Genomic DNA, 14,947 nt, shown 5'->3' on the forward strand with positions numbered 1-14,947 from the left:
TGGCAAATTCTTTAAAGGATCCTATCGAGTTTGTTGGCACACGATATATCCCTTAATTTGAAGGTTGGTTAAGAGGGGTGTACAGGAGAGAAAAGGCAGGTGGGTAGGACTGAAAAGGCATGGAGTGGAGGAGTATGTCAGTACCGCTGACACAGTCATGATAACCCACTGAACCACAGTCGTCCAAGTCTGCCAGGCCCTTCCTGAGACCTCCAGAGATGGGTCTGTTTTTTTCAGGCAGCAGCCCTGAAAACTTCCTCAGAGAGTCAAGGTCAAATTTTATTGCACAGGAACCAAAATTATTCCCCGTCCCCCATTTCCTGAGCTGGAGACCTCCAAGGGCAAGCACGGCTGGGGCTGCCCATCTGCTTGCTCCTCTGGCCAGCAGGGAGCACTCCACCAGAATGCCTGGGGAGCACCTACTTCAAGGGAAGTGCGAGGTTTTGCATTGGTCCAAGCTTCCGGCTGGTCAGTCACCATTCTCAAGTAGCTTTTGTAAGTTGTTTTGTATCTTGAAATAAGAGAAAAGCTCCTGTTATTACATAGAATGGAGTATATTAAGGGCATATTTGCTATGGTCTATATAATGCTTGAGCTTAACCTCTTCTATCCTGAATAAAAAGCTACACATGGGTTCAATTTAGATCAGGCAAATAAATGCATGATTGTGGCATAGAATTCCGTTTGACAAACCACTTTAAAATGAAAAAAGATAGATAGGCTAAAAATTTTTTGAAAGAGTGGCACAAAGATGAAAATGTCGGTAGAGACTAAGAGAAACGGAAGACCTGGCAACACCAGGTGTGACCCATATGCATTCAGAGACAATGAGAAACCGGGTTTGACAAAGCCCATGTGATGGTCTGAATCGGACAAACACCACAAATAATGTTTAACACTCCTATTAGATATGACCTTTCCCACGGACCCTGCCTATCTGTGGATCTTAAGACCACAGTATAGTGTTGGGCATTGAAAATGTGCTTGGTAAATGTTTGTTGGGTAAATGAACTTTAAAGAATTCAGAGCAAGGGATTTTCAAGAGCCAATACTGTGAGGGAGTAGGGAACCCTGTGGAACAAAAGAAAGAGAACGGTCTTCTTTTGGAAGAACATTCTGTGATGTCCTAGAGATCTAATCAGTATGTGCCAGGAACATCTTGTGTGCTCACCTTGACCACATACCACCCACCACACACAGGGAGGTTTTATACACCAAGCTAAGGGCCAGAGATGCTACGTAACAAGACCAGTCACACAGTAAGTGGCAGAGTAGGGAAAAGAACAGACATCTGACTCCAAAGTTCATGCTCTTTCTTCTGCACTGCTCCACCATTAATGCCATTCCCAGTACTAAGAAAATAAGTATTTACTTCTTTACCTGTAAGAGGCATTGCCTTCATCCCCCAAATTCCTACTTCATATCTTCCCTAGCTTCCCACAGGACCAAAGATGAATGGAAAAGCAGGAGTGGGGAGGTAGAGAAAGAAATGAAATAAAAGATTGATATCCAAAATATTTAAAACACCTGCAAAGACAAAAACCCCAAAAGTAAAACAAAGGAGATAAATGGGCAATTTACAGAAGGAATATTACAGAAAGAAATCCATATGGCCAGTATATATATGAAAAGATGCTCAACCGCAGTAGTAGTTAGGAAAATGCAAATACAAACCATAATGAGATTGGACTTCATACTCTTAGACTAGGAGGTAGTAGGGGGTCAGAATGGCCTAATGGTGCCCATCTTAGAGAAACTGAGGAGACATTTGAAGCTAATTAGTTGACAAAGTCCTGCATAATCTGTCAGTGTCAAGTGAAAAGGATGACTGAAAGGGCAGTGATGCCATGAACAGAAATGGGGAAGTTACAAGAGGGCAGATCAGGAGGCTGAGACATGACCAGTCCCTGCAGGAGAGTAGAAGGAAGTTGCTGGTACTGAGTAGAAAGAGCTGAGACCTGGCTCTGACTTTCCCGCAGCACACAGCTGCTGTCCCCCGACCATGCGCTGCTGCGTTACTACCAGCTTCCCTTAGGCTTGGGGGTGCAGACCGAGCAACAGCACATAGGTGTGGCCTGGTGGCTATTTTTATACTAAGATTCCTATGAGCAATGTGTGCAACTTATGACTTTTTACAACTTCAACACGTTCCTTTTGACCCTAAATCCCCTCTTCCCTTCTTCTGCTTTGGGACACAGGTTTCTGTTGGTAGTATAGGCCTCCTAGCCAAGTAGCTGGGCTCTGCACAAGACATGGCCAGCTGTCTGCCTGTTGTGGAGGAGCTCTCCTGTTTTCCTGTCCCTCATTACAGAAAGTGGTGTCCCAGCTGGGCCCGGCAGGGGAGTGGGAAGAAATGCACGGGAGGGCAGCAGGGTTCCGTGTGCTTCCAGTCCAAAGAACACCAATGTGTGCCAGAGTGAACGAGAGAGAAAATTACCATCCCGTTCTCTAGGTCAGCACGGAAGCCAAACATTTCTAAGCATTTCATCAAAAAAATTTTATCTTCAATTCTTAGCAACTGACATTTTAGAAGGGAAAACAGTTCTCTTTGCTATCCCATACCTTCTCTAGCTTAATTGTGGATTTAAAAGAAAACTTCCAAGCTTGCCCACCGATACAGTGATTCAGTGGGAATTATCTGTCATGCCTTGGTTTAGAACAGAAGTATGCAGACTCCTTTGCTCTCCATACTTCAGTGGTTAAATGCTAGATACCATTTAGTATTGCAAGACAAGCATAATTTGACTCATTTGTATTTCATGTTTCTTCCCAAGTGAGCATAACTGCACCATTGTGGAAAGCCACCAAATACTTGGCATTTGTGGCAGCAATTCGAATTGAACAACTCACTCTAAACCTTTCCTTTAAGGATAAGGGTCAAAATAAAGCATGAGACAGGGACAGACATGCTGAAAGGAGAAATAAGAAGTGTTAACTAGGTTTAACTCTGGGGATATTTCTGGGTGCCTACCTTCTCCTGTTCACCTCCCTACTCAGTGGGCTTATCCCCCAGGCCTAAGGTTGGATTCTGAGGAGCAGTAAAAGCAGAGGGCTTCGAAGCACAACTTTGAAGTCAGACCTGGTTCAAATTCCAGTCCTGCCAGCTCTCTGGGTGTGTCTCCCGGAGCAAGTTCACTTGAAACGTGGCTTCTTTTGTCAGATGGGAACAATGGCATGTATCATAGAGAGACTGAATGCAAATATTTTCTGTATGGCGACAACTAACCTGGGTGGAGCTGGGGGCTGCCCTCTCTGGTTGCAGGCACTCCTGACCGTGCCCCTCCCCAAGCCCTGTGTCAGCCGACACTTACCATTGGGCCCTATGGCACAGAGAATGATTTCTAACCAAGTGGGAAAACCACAAGGTCAACCAACAAGGAAGATGGGGTTGGAACCTATTTCTCAGTGGAAAACCCCCTGGCTGCGTATGGTCATTTAGGTGGCCTGTTGCACGGCCATGCGTGTGTAACCCCTGCCCTGTGGCAGTGGACAGGCACTACTGCGACGCCCCCAACCCAGGAAAGAGACCTGTCACCTTTTCTAGTCTCATTATGTTGGCTGTAAGCTCTCGGCACAGGACCTCCACATTTAACTGTACGTGTGACCCCGGGCTGGATGGTGCTGTCTGTCTGTAAGAACACAGAGAAGAATTACTGTGGGCAGGGATGGCAAAGAAAGAAGTGGAATGAACATATTTTAAATTTATCTGACCAGAAAACTAGGTTATAATAGAAGACAGTGTGCATTTACCTTGTTCACATCAGAAAGGCCCTGCAGTAATCCTCAACTTCAGACTAGATGTTTAGGCGACTAAGTCTTCAAAGCTTAGCTGGAAATCTCTTAAGCTATTTTTGTTTAAGTGGCTACATTGCGCCTCAGCTTCCAAACACAAATCAGACAATTATTCTTAGACTACTTTTACTGACTCCCGATACCCTCTCTCTGCCCACAACTGCACGCATTTGCAAGGCTTACTGCTCTTCTCAGTCATGTATGTACTGTTTATAGGAGAAGCAACCATTTACACTAGAACTTTCATAATGTTTAGGAATGTCTTTAATCAAACTTCTGTTGATGTGTGACTTTTGCAGTGGCTTCTTTGAGACCTGCGGTACAAACATAATTGCCCTTGTCTAGTAATATAACCGATGTATTCACTATTTACCACTTGACTGTTAAAGGCATGGGCTCTTACTCTGAGGTCCACTGGGGTCCTATACCAGCTAAAACTGTAGGAAATTTAGAGATGTGTGTACATTTTCCCAGAGAGCTGCTCTAAAACCATTGATTAGATTGTCATGTTAAGGTTAAGAACCATGGTCTGTATCTCCTTTCTATTTCTTGGTTGTAATTTAATTTTAGATGTGAAGTTTTTAGATGGCATTGACTGGTCTACTTTATTTTACATAGGATCCATTTTTGAGACATAGGTACTTGGTAACTTATCGATGATTATCTAAATATTAAGAAAGCAATCAGATGTTTTTCACTGAGTAGTTCTGAAACAGTTTTTTCTTTGTCCTTGATCCATGGTATCAAAATCTTAGCTCCCAAAAAGGAAACTGAATCTAAACCTTCTGATTTCTAAATGAGGTATCTGAGACCCAGAGTACTGATTTATCCACACGGAATTCTGACAATCCAGACCTTCCCGTCATGGGTATTCCCTGACCTCATATAATATGTGATCTTTGTGATTTTCCCTTTAAATGGTTGTTTTTCAAATTGTATCTCCTCCTGGATTGATTATTTAAATAGTAGAATAAGTATTCCATTTGCTTTCCATTAGTGGAATTTCCCCCTCATCATCGTCGTTAATTAAATGATAACAGGACATGAGGTACATTTTCCTAATAAAATCAACCCCTTATATGGTAGTGAACTAATAGTTTGCAATAATGTAGAGCTACCTCCTAGCTTTAAGTGTATTATTAACATTTTGAACAACACGTGAGAGAGTAAGGGCAGGGTATGAATTTATCCCAAACCATTCATTAGACTTATTACTGTTTCAAATGTATATTTATGGTTCAGAAATCATCTGTGTACCAGCATTGCATAAGCCATAGAACAAGACTTTTAGGTGACTGTTAAGACTGTAAAGAAAGGCCCTAGAATTGTATAGCATAATAGTTCTCAAAGTGTAGACCCCAGGCCAGCACCAGAAATTTGGAGAACGGGCCCTGCAATCTGTTTTAATAAGCCCTCCAGATGATTCTGATACACACTGAAAATATCCTGACTCACTTCTCCGCTGTTCCTTGTAAGCAACCACTGGTGACTAGGTTTTTGTAGTCATATAGACCTGAAACCTGATTCTGTTAAAATTATTTCTCTGAGTCTCAGTTTCTTCATCTGTAAAATGGGAATAATAGCTATCTTATAAGGTTATGGTGAAGCTATGAGAGGAAACTGTATCTGTGTAAAAGATCTACTGTAATAGATCTCTAGCACACAGTACTTACTCTGTAAAGAAATATCTCTACTTTTAAAACTTCAGGTAAAAGTATGCTCTAAACATGGAATACTTTATTTTACTTTTTAGAGAATGTGTCAAAATCCTCATGTAAATGGGTTTAAAGGAAAGACCACTATGGCAATAGATTTAATTAGGTTAGGCATGTTAAAAATACATGGTAGAAAATACGTGGTAGAAAATCTTCACAGACACATTCAACTAATTACTAGTCACGTGGATCTTTATAGTGGTCAAGAGTTTTGTAAATAAGTGAGTTCATACAAAGAGTTATATATGATGAAATGTGCTGAGTTACTTGAATTGCTTCTTTTCTATGAATGTCTTTTGACTCATTGCCATTGTACGAAGATAAACTCGACTATCTTAATAAATGGGCCAAGGTCACAACTGAGTCTTAGGATAAGAGAACAAGATAATGTAAAATTAGGCTTGTTTCTTGCCTTATCACTGGCGACACTGTAGCAACTCAAGAACATGAAGAGTCAGGTCATTTCTTTCCATATATACACTTAACAAAATGTCTCATACAGAATGTATCCTCAATTAATGCTTGCTAAGAAGGATGCCAAGCTCAGGTCAAACATTATACTAATGTGAACAGCAAGCAGAAGACCGCACTGGAGGGAAGTGTCTTACTCAGTCTGATGGGTGTCCACAATGGAGGTTAGTGACCCCAGCCGCTCCTCCAGAGAATTAATTCTGTATCTCATGTAGAAGGTCGAGATGATTAGTGCACAGACACTGGAAAGGGATAAAAGAGAAATTCCCAATAGGTTAGTGGCCAGGACCTGATTGATGTTCATAAAACAGTAACCTCAGAGGCAACACTGTACATTTGAGGCAAGGTATTTTCCAAAATAACTTGGCTACAGAGACTTCAAAAGTCTTTTTTCAACAGACTGATGCTTGCACTAAACTTTAGAACTAGAAGGATATTAAAAATTCTCTATTTCCTCAATTTACAAACAATGGCATTTCAGTAGTCTCGCTCAAGGCCAGCCAATGTAGATTCCCAAGCTGGTGCTCATTCCTCCCACCAGGTACTGTCAAAGGCCCTGGCCAGCGAGTGTCCAGTCTTGTGACTCACATTCTCTGCTTTATCTGGAAACCAAACTGCAGATCCTCCTTGGTTCTGAGCAACAGCCTAGAACTGGGTCAGGTTATTTTCAGAACAACTGGCTAGAAGCTACAGGCTAGTTACAGGCTAGAAGCTGAGAGGGAACTTAAAAAAGTCAATGCCTAAGTTTTCAATAAAGGGGATGACATTTTCAAGTTGTTTTGGTCTCTATCCAGAGGACACGGGATAGATGGAAAAATAAACACGAACAAAGATGCTGCATAATCCAGGAAACCATTTCCTAACTAAGAGTATCTACTTAGAACTTAGTCTTCTGCTGGATTTGGCATATTTTGCTTTTCCTTCCTTCCTTCCCACTATTTATTTAAATAAGAAGGGGATGAATATGAAAAGGTGACCTAAGTTTAAGAAAAAAGGTATTGAAGTAGGAGACAAAAATTTCCCCCTAAAAGATTTGGGTCATATTAGAGGCAACTGAGATTCACAATGGCTCTTGGTAACGTGATGACATTATTCCTGTAGTGAAATGAATCATTAAGTCATTCATAATAAATACACTTACTTACACAATTGCATAGAATATAAGAATATGGTGGAGAGTCGGACATTTCTGAGACTTTACTCTGGGTATGATTCCAATGGTTTCTGACTGACCTGTTGGGTGGAAAACAAAAAGCTTCTGTTTAAAAATGATAACACATCTCCTTCGCGCAGCAGTATCCCTATAGGGAAGAAGTACTTGAGAGACAGAATTATTTCCAGGTAATAAAAATCAGAGGAAATACTAACCAAAGCCTTTGCTTCTCATTTTAACCAGTAGTTACAATTCCTTCCCACATGTTGCATTCAATACATATCTATTGAGAGCCTTCTCTGTGCCAAGCATTGCGATGGAGTGACTGGTGAACAATACAGACCCCATCCTTGATCTCCTACCAGTACAACTGGGAAGCAGTTATTATAATAATCAGTAAATAATAATAAAATAACGTGAGTTTTACTGGTAATTTTTGAATCACAACCTCAAAGTATTTAGAATAATGAAAGGTCTTCCACGAAGGCTGTTCACCTTTGTATGCCCCACAGTAAAGCATGGAACTGGGTACAGTTTGTTGAGTGAATAAATGAATTAACATGCCAAGACCTACAGCAGGAAGGGAGGGGGAGGGAATAGCAAAGGCAGTCATAAAGTGAAACATGAGGGCCCTTTAAAAATTACAGGCAGATGCCCACCCCTGCCCCCCAAATAATCCATTCCTTACCATGCCCAGGGAGACTCTTGGCTTTTCCTTCAGGCACTCTGTTCACAAGGGCATCTGCCCGAGTTGGTTTTGCTTCTCCCTTGGAGACATTCAGAACTGTCTGGGATTCTGTCACATGGAAATCTACCAAGATGAAACGGGGCTGGGTAAGCTTTCTCCCCAGTGCGTTTAAACACATAGGATCAACCACAAAGCAAATCAATCCCTTAATATGCATAATCGCCAAAGAATATAAATGGATCTTCTTACAAGCTGGTTGAGTGGTTTGGGGATGAAATCCAATGTTCAAGCAAATAAAAAATAAAATGATATAAGGGCAGTCTGTCCTTATCCCACTGACTCATGGGGACGATTCAGCTATAATAATTAATAATATTACTAAAGAAGAGGTAAGAAAATACTGCATGTTTCTGCCTTTCAACCACTCCAATATTATGTCTATTTAAGAGACTTTTTTTTTCTTTTTTGTCACACCATGTGGCTTGTGGGATTTTAGTTCACCGACCAGGGACTGAACCTGGGTCCTCGGCAGTGAGAGCGTGGAGCCCTAACCACTGGACCACCAGGGAATTCCCAAAGAGACATTTGTTAAATGCGTACTACCACATAGGCAACTCCTTTTCCTTGAACTTTCAAACTACCCTCTGTTTAGAGTCCCTTCCTAATTGTTAGCTCAGAAGGTGTGTTGTTTTTTGGTTGTTTTTGGCTTTTGGTTGAGCTAAGGATGTTTTGTGGAGAATTAAATTTCAGTAAAGATACAGAAATCTCCCAGACCTCGAGAGTTCTCAGATTCAGGAGTCTGGGATCCAGAACTGCTGTATCCTTCCATGTCTTGCCTTCTTTGCCGTACCACTCCATCCAGATCTGAGAATTCGTCGTTGAAATCCTGAGGGGAAATAATGAAATGAAGAGAGAGGCCCATTTTCCTTTATTCAACAGACAGAACTTTGTAACCTCCAGGCCTTTCACTTAGGCCTGACCTATAAAAAATGGAAAAGAAGGAAGGATTACCCCATACTACTGGGTTTCCTCAACAGATCACGGAGTATCTGGTTACTGATTTTTTGGGGCAGTTAGAATTCTGTTAACAAACAGTGGCCAACTCGTTTGAAGTAACAAATGTCTAGGAAAAAAACTGGGATGCTGTTGTTTGAAAAGCTTCTAGGGTAAAGCTAGAGAAGTCTCATTAGCATTTTGTAATGAGAAAACATGACCAAAACAGACATACACAAGGCAAATAAGTAGCTAGAAAGTTCTAGATGCATGTTCTAAATGCAGAGAAAGGTTTTCTCAAATTATAGTTTTAAAAAGGTATTGGAAATAGAAAAGGGAAAATGGCTTTAGCAAATTAGACACCGAAAGGAAAGTTTTAGCTTTTTTCTTCCCTCGAACAAATCAAAACAGGGTCAGTAACATTACTTCTAAATGACAAAAGGGTGAGAGAGGAGTGAGGAGTCGGGGAAAAAGCAGGATGTTTTTACTGTGTATCCCACTTGGTCCCCAAAGTGCTTAGGAAATGAAGAGACAAGACGCGTCACTAAAATGTCGCGGTGAAGGCACAATTCGGCGAGCTTTTCACAATTTATTTAGCTGCCAAGTGAAGAAGAGGAGACATATCTTGTAAGCAAATTACCAACCTTTCACCTTCAACTAGCTGTCTCTTGATCATTTCAATAGTCATTTCAATGTCATGCAAGAAGTTATAGGGGAAGGAAAATTTTAAAATTCAAGTCTCCTCAATTTAATAATTAATTGAACACCTACTACAGATCAGGCAGTATGCAAAGCTCCAAACACACATGACTGCGCCTGATCTCCACAGCCACGTCAGGAGCCTGGCATTTTACTGGGTGAGGAAGCTGAGTCAGAGCAGTTAAAGAGCTTGCCCCATGGCATAGCTCAGCTGGGTAGAACCCAGATTCGAAACCATGTTTGAGGGATTCCAAATCATAAGTGTTTCATTCTATTTTGTACTGTTTCTCACTATTTTTTAAGGTAGGTTTTTTTTTTCAAAAAATTGAGATAAAACTCACCAGTTTAAGTATACAAATGTAGTGGTTTTTAGAATAATTACATTGTCGTACAACCGTCACCACTGTCTTACTTCACAATACCTCCATCTCCCCCCAGAAAGAAGCCCTTTACCCGTTAGCATTCACTCCCAATCCCGTCCCTTGGCAACCACGAATGCATTTTCTGCCCATATGGATTTGTCTGTTCTGGACATTTCATATACATGGAATCATGCAACATGTGGCCTTTTGCGTCTGCCTTCTTCCACTAAGCATAATGTGTTCAAGGTTCGTCCGTGTTGTATTATGTATCAGTAGTTCTTCATTTTTATGGTCAAATAATATTTCCCTGTATGGATATATTACATTTTATTTATCCATTTATCAGCTGATGGCTATCAGGGTTGCTTCCACTTTTTGGCTACGATGTGTAATGCAGCTATGAACATTCTGGTTTAAGTTTTTGTGTGAACACGTTTTCAATCCCTATACTTTTTAACAGCTCTCAAAAAAAAAAAAGATTTGTAGGGCTTCCCTGGTGGCGCAGTGGTTAGGAATCCACCTGCCAATGCGGGGGACACAGGTTCGAGCCCTGCCGGGAAGATCCCACATGCCACGGAGCAACTAAGCCCGTGCACCACAACTACTGAGCCTGTGCTCTAGAGCCCGTGCGCCACAACTACTGAAGCCTGCGCACCTAGAGCCCGTGCTCCGCAACAAGAGAAGCCACCACAATGAGGAGCCCACGCACCGCAACAAAGAGTAGCCCCCGCTCACCGCAACTAGACAAGGCCTGTGCGCAGCGACGAAGACCCAACGCGGCCAAAAATAAATAAAGTTAAAAAAAAAAATTGTAGATGTTGAAATTCTGGGCTCATACTGCTTCACCAAAGGTATTAAAACGTTTAACGATTATCAATTTGGGAACAACCATTTGAACAACACGGCTAGGACTCTCTTGGGCTTGCATGATACCATCACAGGTATAAATCTTGTACAAATCGGGGGAGCTACTTCCCGTTCGAGATTTACTCTGTAGTCAGAAAGTCTAAGGGAATCAAAGAATCTCTACCTCTTGGGCATTACAGCTTTCTTCTTTTACAGTTATTTCTGGGTATCCCTCATCTTCTCTACTAAGCTGTAAAGACTTTGAAGGCAAGAACTAGTTTTGATTTTTCCTGGTGTCCTTATGGGTACACTAGCATGGTGCCTTGAACATAGAAGGCATTCAACGACTTGTGGGATGAATCATGCCCTACCTAAATAGACTGGTGAATCCCTCTAAAACAACGCTGACAGACAAACAGAGCAAGATTTGCTGAATACCTCCATGGACCAGTAACTGGCTAAAACAGCGCACTATCATGTTTCTTTTGCAGGATGACTCTTTAATTACCTGAAAAAGTTGATGACCTCCTACGGTCCCCTCTTCTTCAGGACAGAAATGCCCTGTTTCTTCAACTTTGCCTCCAATACTGTGGTCCTAAGTTCCTCCCGCACCCTGGTCATGGTGTAAGGAGAAGTGTGATTGTGGGACCTACTCACTTTCTTTTGCATTTAGATAGTTATGTAGGCAACTCACCAGAGGCAGAGATGAAGGGCGGTCTGCCTGGAAACTGTTTTCAAGAGAAGACGGATTGGGACTGTTGCCAGTACTTGTATTCTGAAATTATCGAAACAAAATTAGTTTTACAAAATGAAAAAACCAGATCAACTACAAAACCATAAGAAATACAGAAGAGAGACAGCAATTGAGGCTCAGAGAGGTTGTACTCACTTCTAAGTGTCCACACACAGACTTCAGTAGTTTGTAAGTTGAATCTCTGGAGAGTAAGGAGACAAATATGTACTGAAAAACAAAATAATAATTATTTAATTATTAACAGATACTGCTCGACTAGAAGTGAGTGTTCAGAGTTAAAAAATTTGTCTGTATATTTTTTCATTTTCAAACACCATAGACTATATTCTATACCAAGTCTGTATTCTCATTCCACCCAGCCACACATTCCGTTTTTATTCCATTCCTGGAATAAAGTGAATATATTCTCCCACAATAGCAACAAAACTCTCAAACCCAACTTAAATAATACAGAAATGTAGAGCAAAATGAAATCTCCGGTGCTCTGACATAGGTGCCCCAAACAAGCATGGATGGAAAAGACCTGGATAGTGAAGAAAGGCCAGTTGTATTCGCCAGGTCCTCTTTTAAGCCTCTCCCTCCCTTCCCCGCCCCCCTTTTAGAAGGTATTTAACAATTCCCAAGGGTCTGCTTTCTCTGCTCTGACCTAGATTTCCATTGAAAATGTCCCAGCCACTCTAAAAGGCTCATTCTTTTTCAAGCCACTTCCAGATTCCTTCTTGTACAAATATGGAGATTTTCTGGTGAATGCTTATAAATAAGTTATGGGAAAGAAGTCAAGTCAGAGCTAGACAAGTAAGTTGGAGACAAATAACACAAGGAAAAATGATTTCACCATAAACCCCACGTAGAGAAATAAAAAAGTTCACACTTTTTCCATCTACTTGAGCCACAGCATCTTTTCACACCCCCTTTCCAAAGTTTGTGATTTACCCTCTCCTGCATTCCCATGAGAGAAACTGATACACTACCCGAGCAAATACAGTATTCCAAAGTAGTTAACATTACGGGTTCTGGCATCAGACAGACCGGGTTGCAAATTTTGGCTCTGTTACCTACCAAGTGGGTGACACTGGGCAAACTCTTAGTTTCAGTTTTCTTAACAATCCCCACCCCTTACAGTATGGTAGTGTGGAATAAACGTGTAAATATAAGGAAAGCATTTTGTGTACGCCTGGCAAGAAGTACCTGATGCTTGTTAGCCATTCGTATTAAAAAATAATAATAATCTAGAAACATATTAACATATTTCCTAGCTCATCAGAATAGCCTCTTTTAATCTTTCCTTCTTTCTCCTTCCCCCTTTAAGTTATTCAGTATGATTAGAAATGAATTGTAGCTTTTATGCTTTCATAAAAATAGTAGGTAAAATATTAAAAAAGAATTTCAAGTGAAACATGAGTAACCAAACCATTCTACTCTCTCTCTCTTGCCAAGGTGAAACACACATCGCTCTCCATGCAAATATTTCAGGTTGCCCATGTCTGGGGTAGCCCAACAGTCAATGACAGCTCCGGAACTTCTGTACTGAAGAGGGGTAGTTAAGGCAACCTGGAGGCAAAGAGGGCCTAGGAACTGGTCCTCAAGCTGAACTTGAATAGCAAGCCCAAGTTTTACGTCTTTAGGTTGGCTCTGGGGAGGCACCCAATGGAGGTTATGGGGAGGCTGGTCAACCCCGCCCCAGGGACTCCTCATATTGCCCTGCCGCACCCTGTGAATAAGGTGGTGGTGATGGTGGCGTTTTAAATAATAATAAAGAAATGAAATATGTCCCTGTAGCCTGACCTGACCTCATAGATGTTAGGGAAAAGGAAGTTGGGAAAGAATTTTACTTTTTTGACTTTGGTCAAGTAAGTATAATGAAGTCAGCAGGAAATTCAAAATTGGCAACTATTACATTAGAATAAATCACCTTGTCAGGGGAAACAACACTACACAAATGTCTAAAGGCTGTGATTTCAAAAATTAGTCTTACAGAGTAACTCCTGATTCATGGTATCATGGTTCAGGGTCTTGGTCCTCCGCAAGAAGCCCCTAAGGCAATGAAACCCAGAGTAGGACAAAGCAGGGTGCCCGCACCTGCTGCGTACTCACCCTGTCTGTGACTGTCGCTATAATCAGGGCATTTGGCACCAGAAGGGCAGTTTTGGTTTTCTTTATCAGGGTTACCGAGAAAGCCGGAATAGAGATCTGAAACAGAATCACTGAGTTAACATGGGTTCAGGCTTCACAGAGCAGCACTCCAAATCTTCATGTTAAAGGAAAAATAAAAAAAGATAAAACCAGCAGCAAGCTCTCCAGCCTCCATGAAGAAAAGTGAATCTTAGAAGAGTGTCACCGAGGTCGTCTGGATCATGAAGTCTACAGAAGGGTTTGGTGGGAGACCTGGGACATGCGAATAGAATGCAAAATGTACAGCCATTTTAAAGGTAATCCCCAGGCTCTTAAGAAGTTACATGCTTGTGGTCATCTACTTTGAGCTCATCTCCACACACCCTCCTCTTTTCTGTCCTTAGGGAAAAAGGCTGAAAAGCACTGGTATAGTAGACCCATTTTTGAACAGGGAGTCTGGGGCCTGAATTCTCAGTTCTATTACTATCCACATGACTTATTCAACCTTGTAAGGTATCCTTTCTTGGCCTTGGTTTCCTGACTTATAAAATAGAGACAGTCTCACCTAGGATTACCAGGATTTTCTGTGGATTAAATGAGATAATAGATGGAAAATGCCTCGCACTCAATAAAAATGTCATTCATTTCCTCATCTGTCTCATAAAAAAGAGGATGGGTGAAATACAAGCACCCTTAAGTTCTTTTCTGGCTCAAACAATAAAGAATAACAACAGTGACAATTACAGCAGCTACCATTATCAATACCTATTTACCAGATGATATTTCATTTAAATATGACAGTCCTATAATGTAGACATTCTAAGAGATAAGGATGTTTGTTTAGAGAGGTATATAACTTTCTCAAGGTCATAAATAAGTTACAAAGATAGAATTTGAACCAATCTGATCCAAAATAGGGGTTCTTTTTCATCCAAGGTACTGCAAGAATGTACCAGATGCTGCGAAGAATAGTAGATGTTCCTGATATTTTTATGTTACAGCCCTTCAACCAGGTTTGATCTCAAAGGAAAATGGATCACATCACTTTGATCCCTGAAAAGAGAGTCACCCCCACTCCTGGTAAAAAGAAAAGCGCCTGAATCCCTCCACAGCTGCACACACTCACATGGACATACATTTTGTAAAAATGCTTCACATATTCTGAAAGAGATCAACAAGGTCAGTGGGGAAGAGGAGGTGTTTATGTTAGTACTGCCAGCTTGAAGGACCAAAACTAAGCTTTCAATTTTCTTACATTTTAATTTAGAACGTTTGCGTTCATATTTAGGTTTATGAGATGGAGTTGTTCTGCTGCCCCTCCAGGTTCCTGATGGGAAGACTATGAAGAATGAGGGGCTACAA

General features: G+C 41.2%; 1 protein-coding gene across 3 annotated transcripts in view; it reads right to left on the bottom strand.

Annotated features, from left to right (window-relative positions):
• Nucleotides 1-277: 277 nt before the first annotated feature.
• The window catches only part of GRAMD2B (GRAM domain containing 2B), a 104,526-nt gene continuing 89,856 nt past the window's right edge, over nt 278-14,947 (bottom strand). For all 3 annotated transcript variants that reach the window (XM_082836999.1, XM_082836998.1, XM_082837000.1), the window contains exons 6-14: nt 13,568-13,663; nt 11,609-11,680; nt 11,414-11,494; nt 8,594-8,705; nt 7,820-7,942; nt 7,124-7,211; nt 6,116-6,220; nt 3,536-3,629; nt 278-511 (exon numbers count right to left, since the gene is read on the bottom strand). In XM_082836999.1, coding sequence (XP_082693125.1) covers nt 470-511; nt 3,536-3,629; nt 6,116-6,220; nt 7,124-7,211; nt 7,820-7,942; nt 8,594-8,705; nt 11,414-11,494; nt 11,609-11,680; nt 13,568-13,663 — 813 coding nt within the window. In that variant the 3' untranslated portion in view covers nt 278-469. The remainder of the gene's footprint in view (nt 512-3,535; nt 3,630-6,115; nt 6,221-7,123; nt 7,212-7,819; nt 7,943-8,593; nt 8,706-11,413; nt 11,495-11,608; nt 11,681-13,567; nt 13,664-14,947) is intronic.

The sequence above is a fragment of the Leucopleurus acutus genome, assembly GCF_964270905.1.
Source record: "Leucopleurus acutus genome assembly, chromosome: 3".
Lineage (NCBI taxonomy): Eukaryota > Metazoa > Chordata > Mammalia > Artiodactyla > Delphinidae > Leucopleurus > Leucopleurus acutus.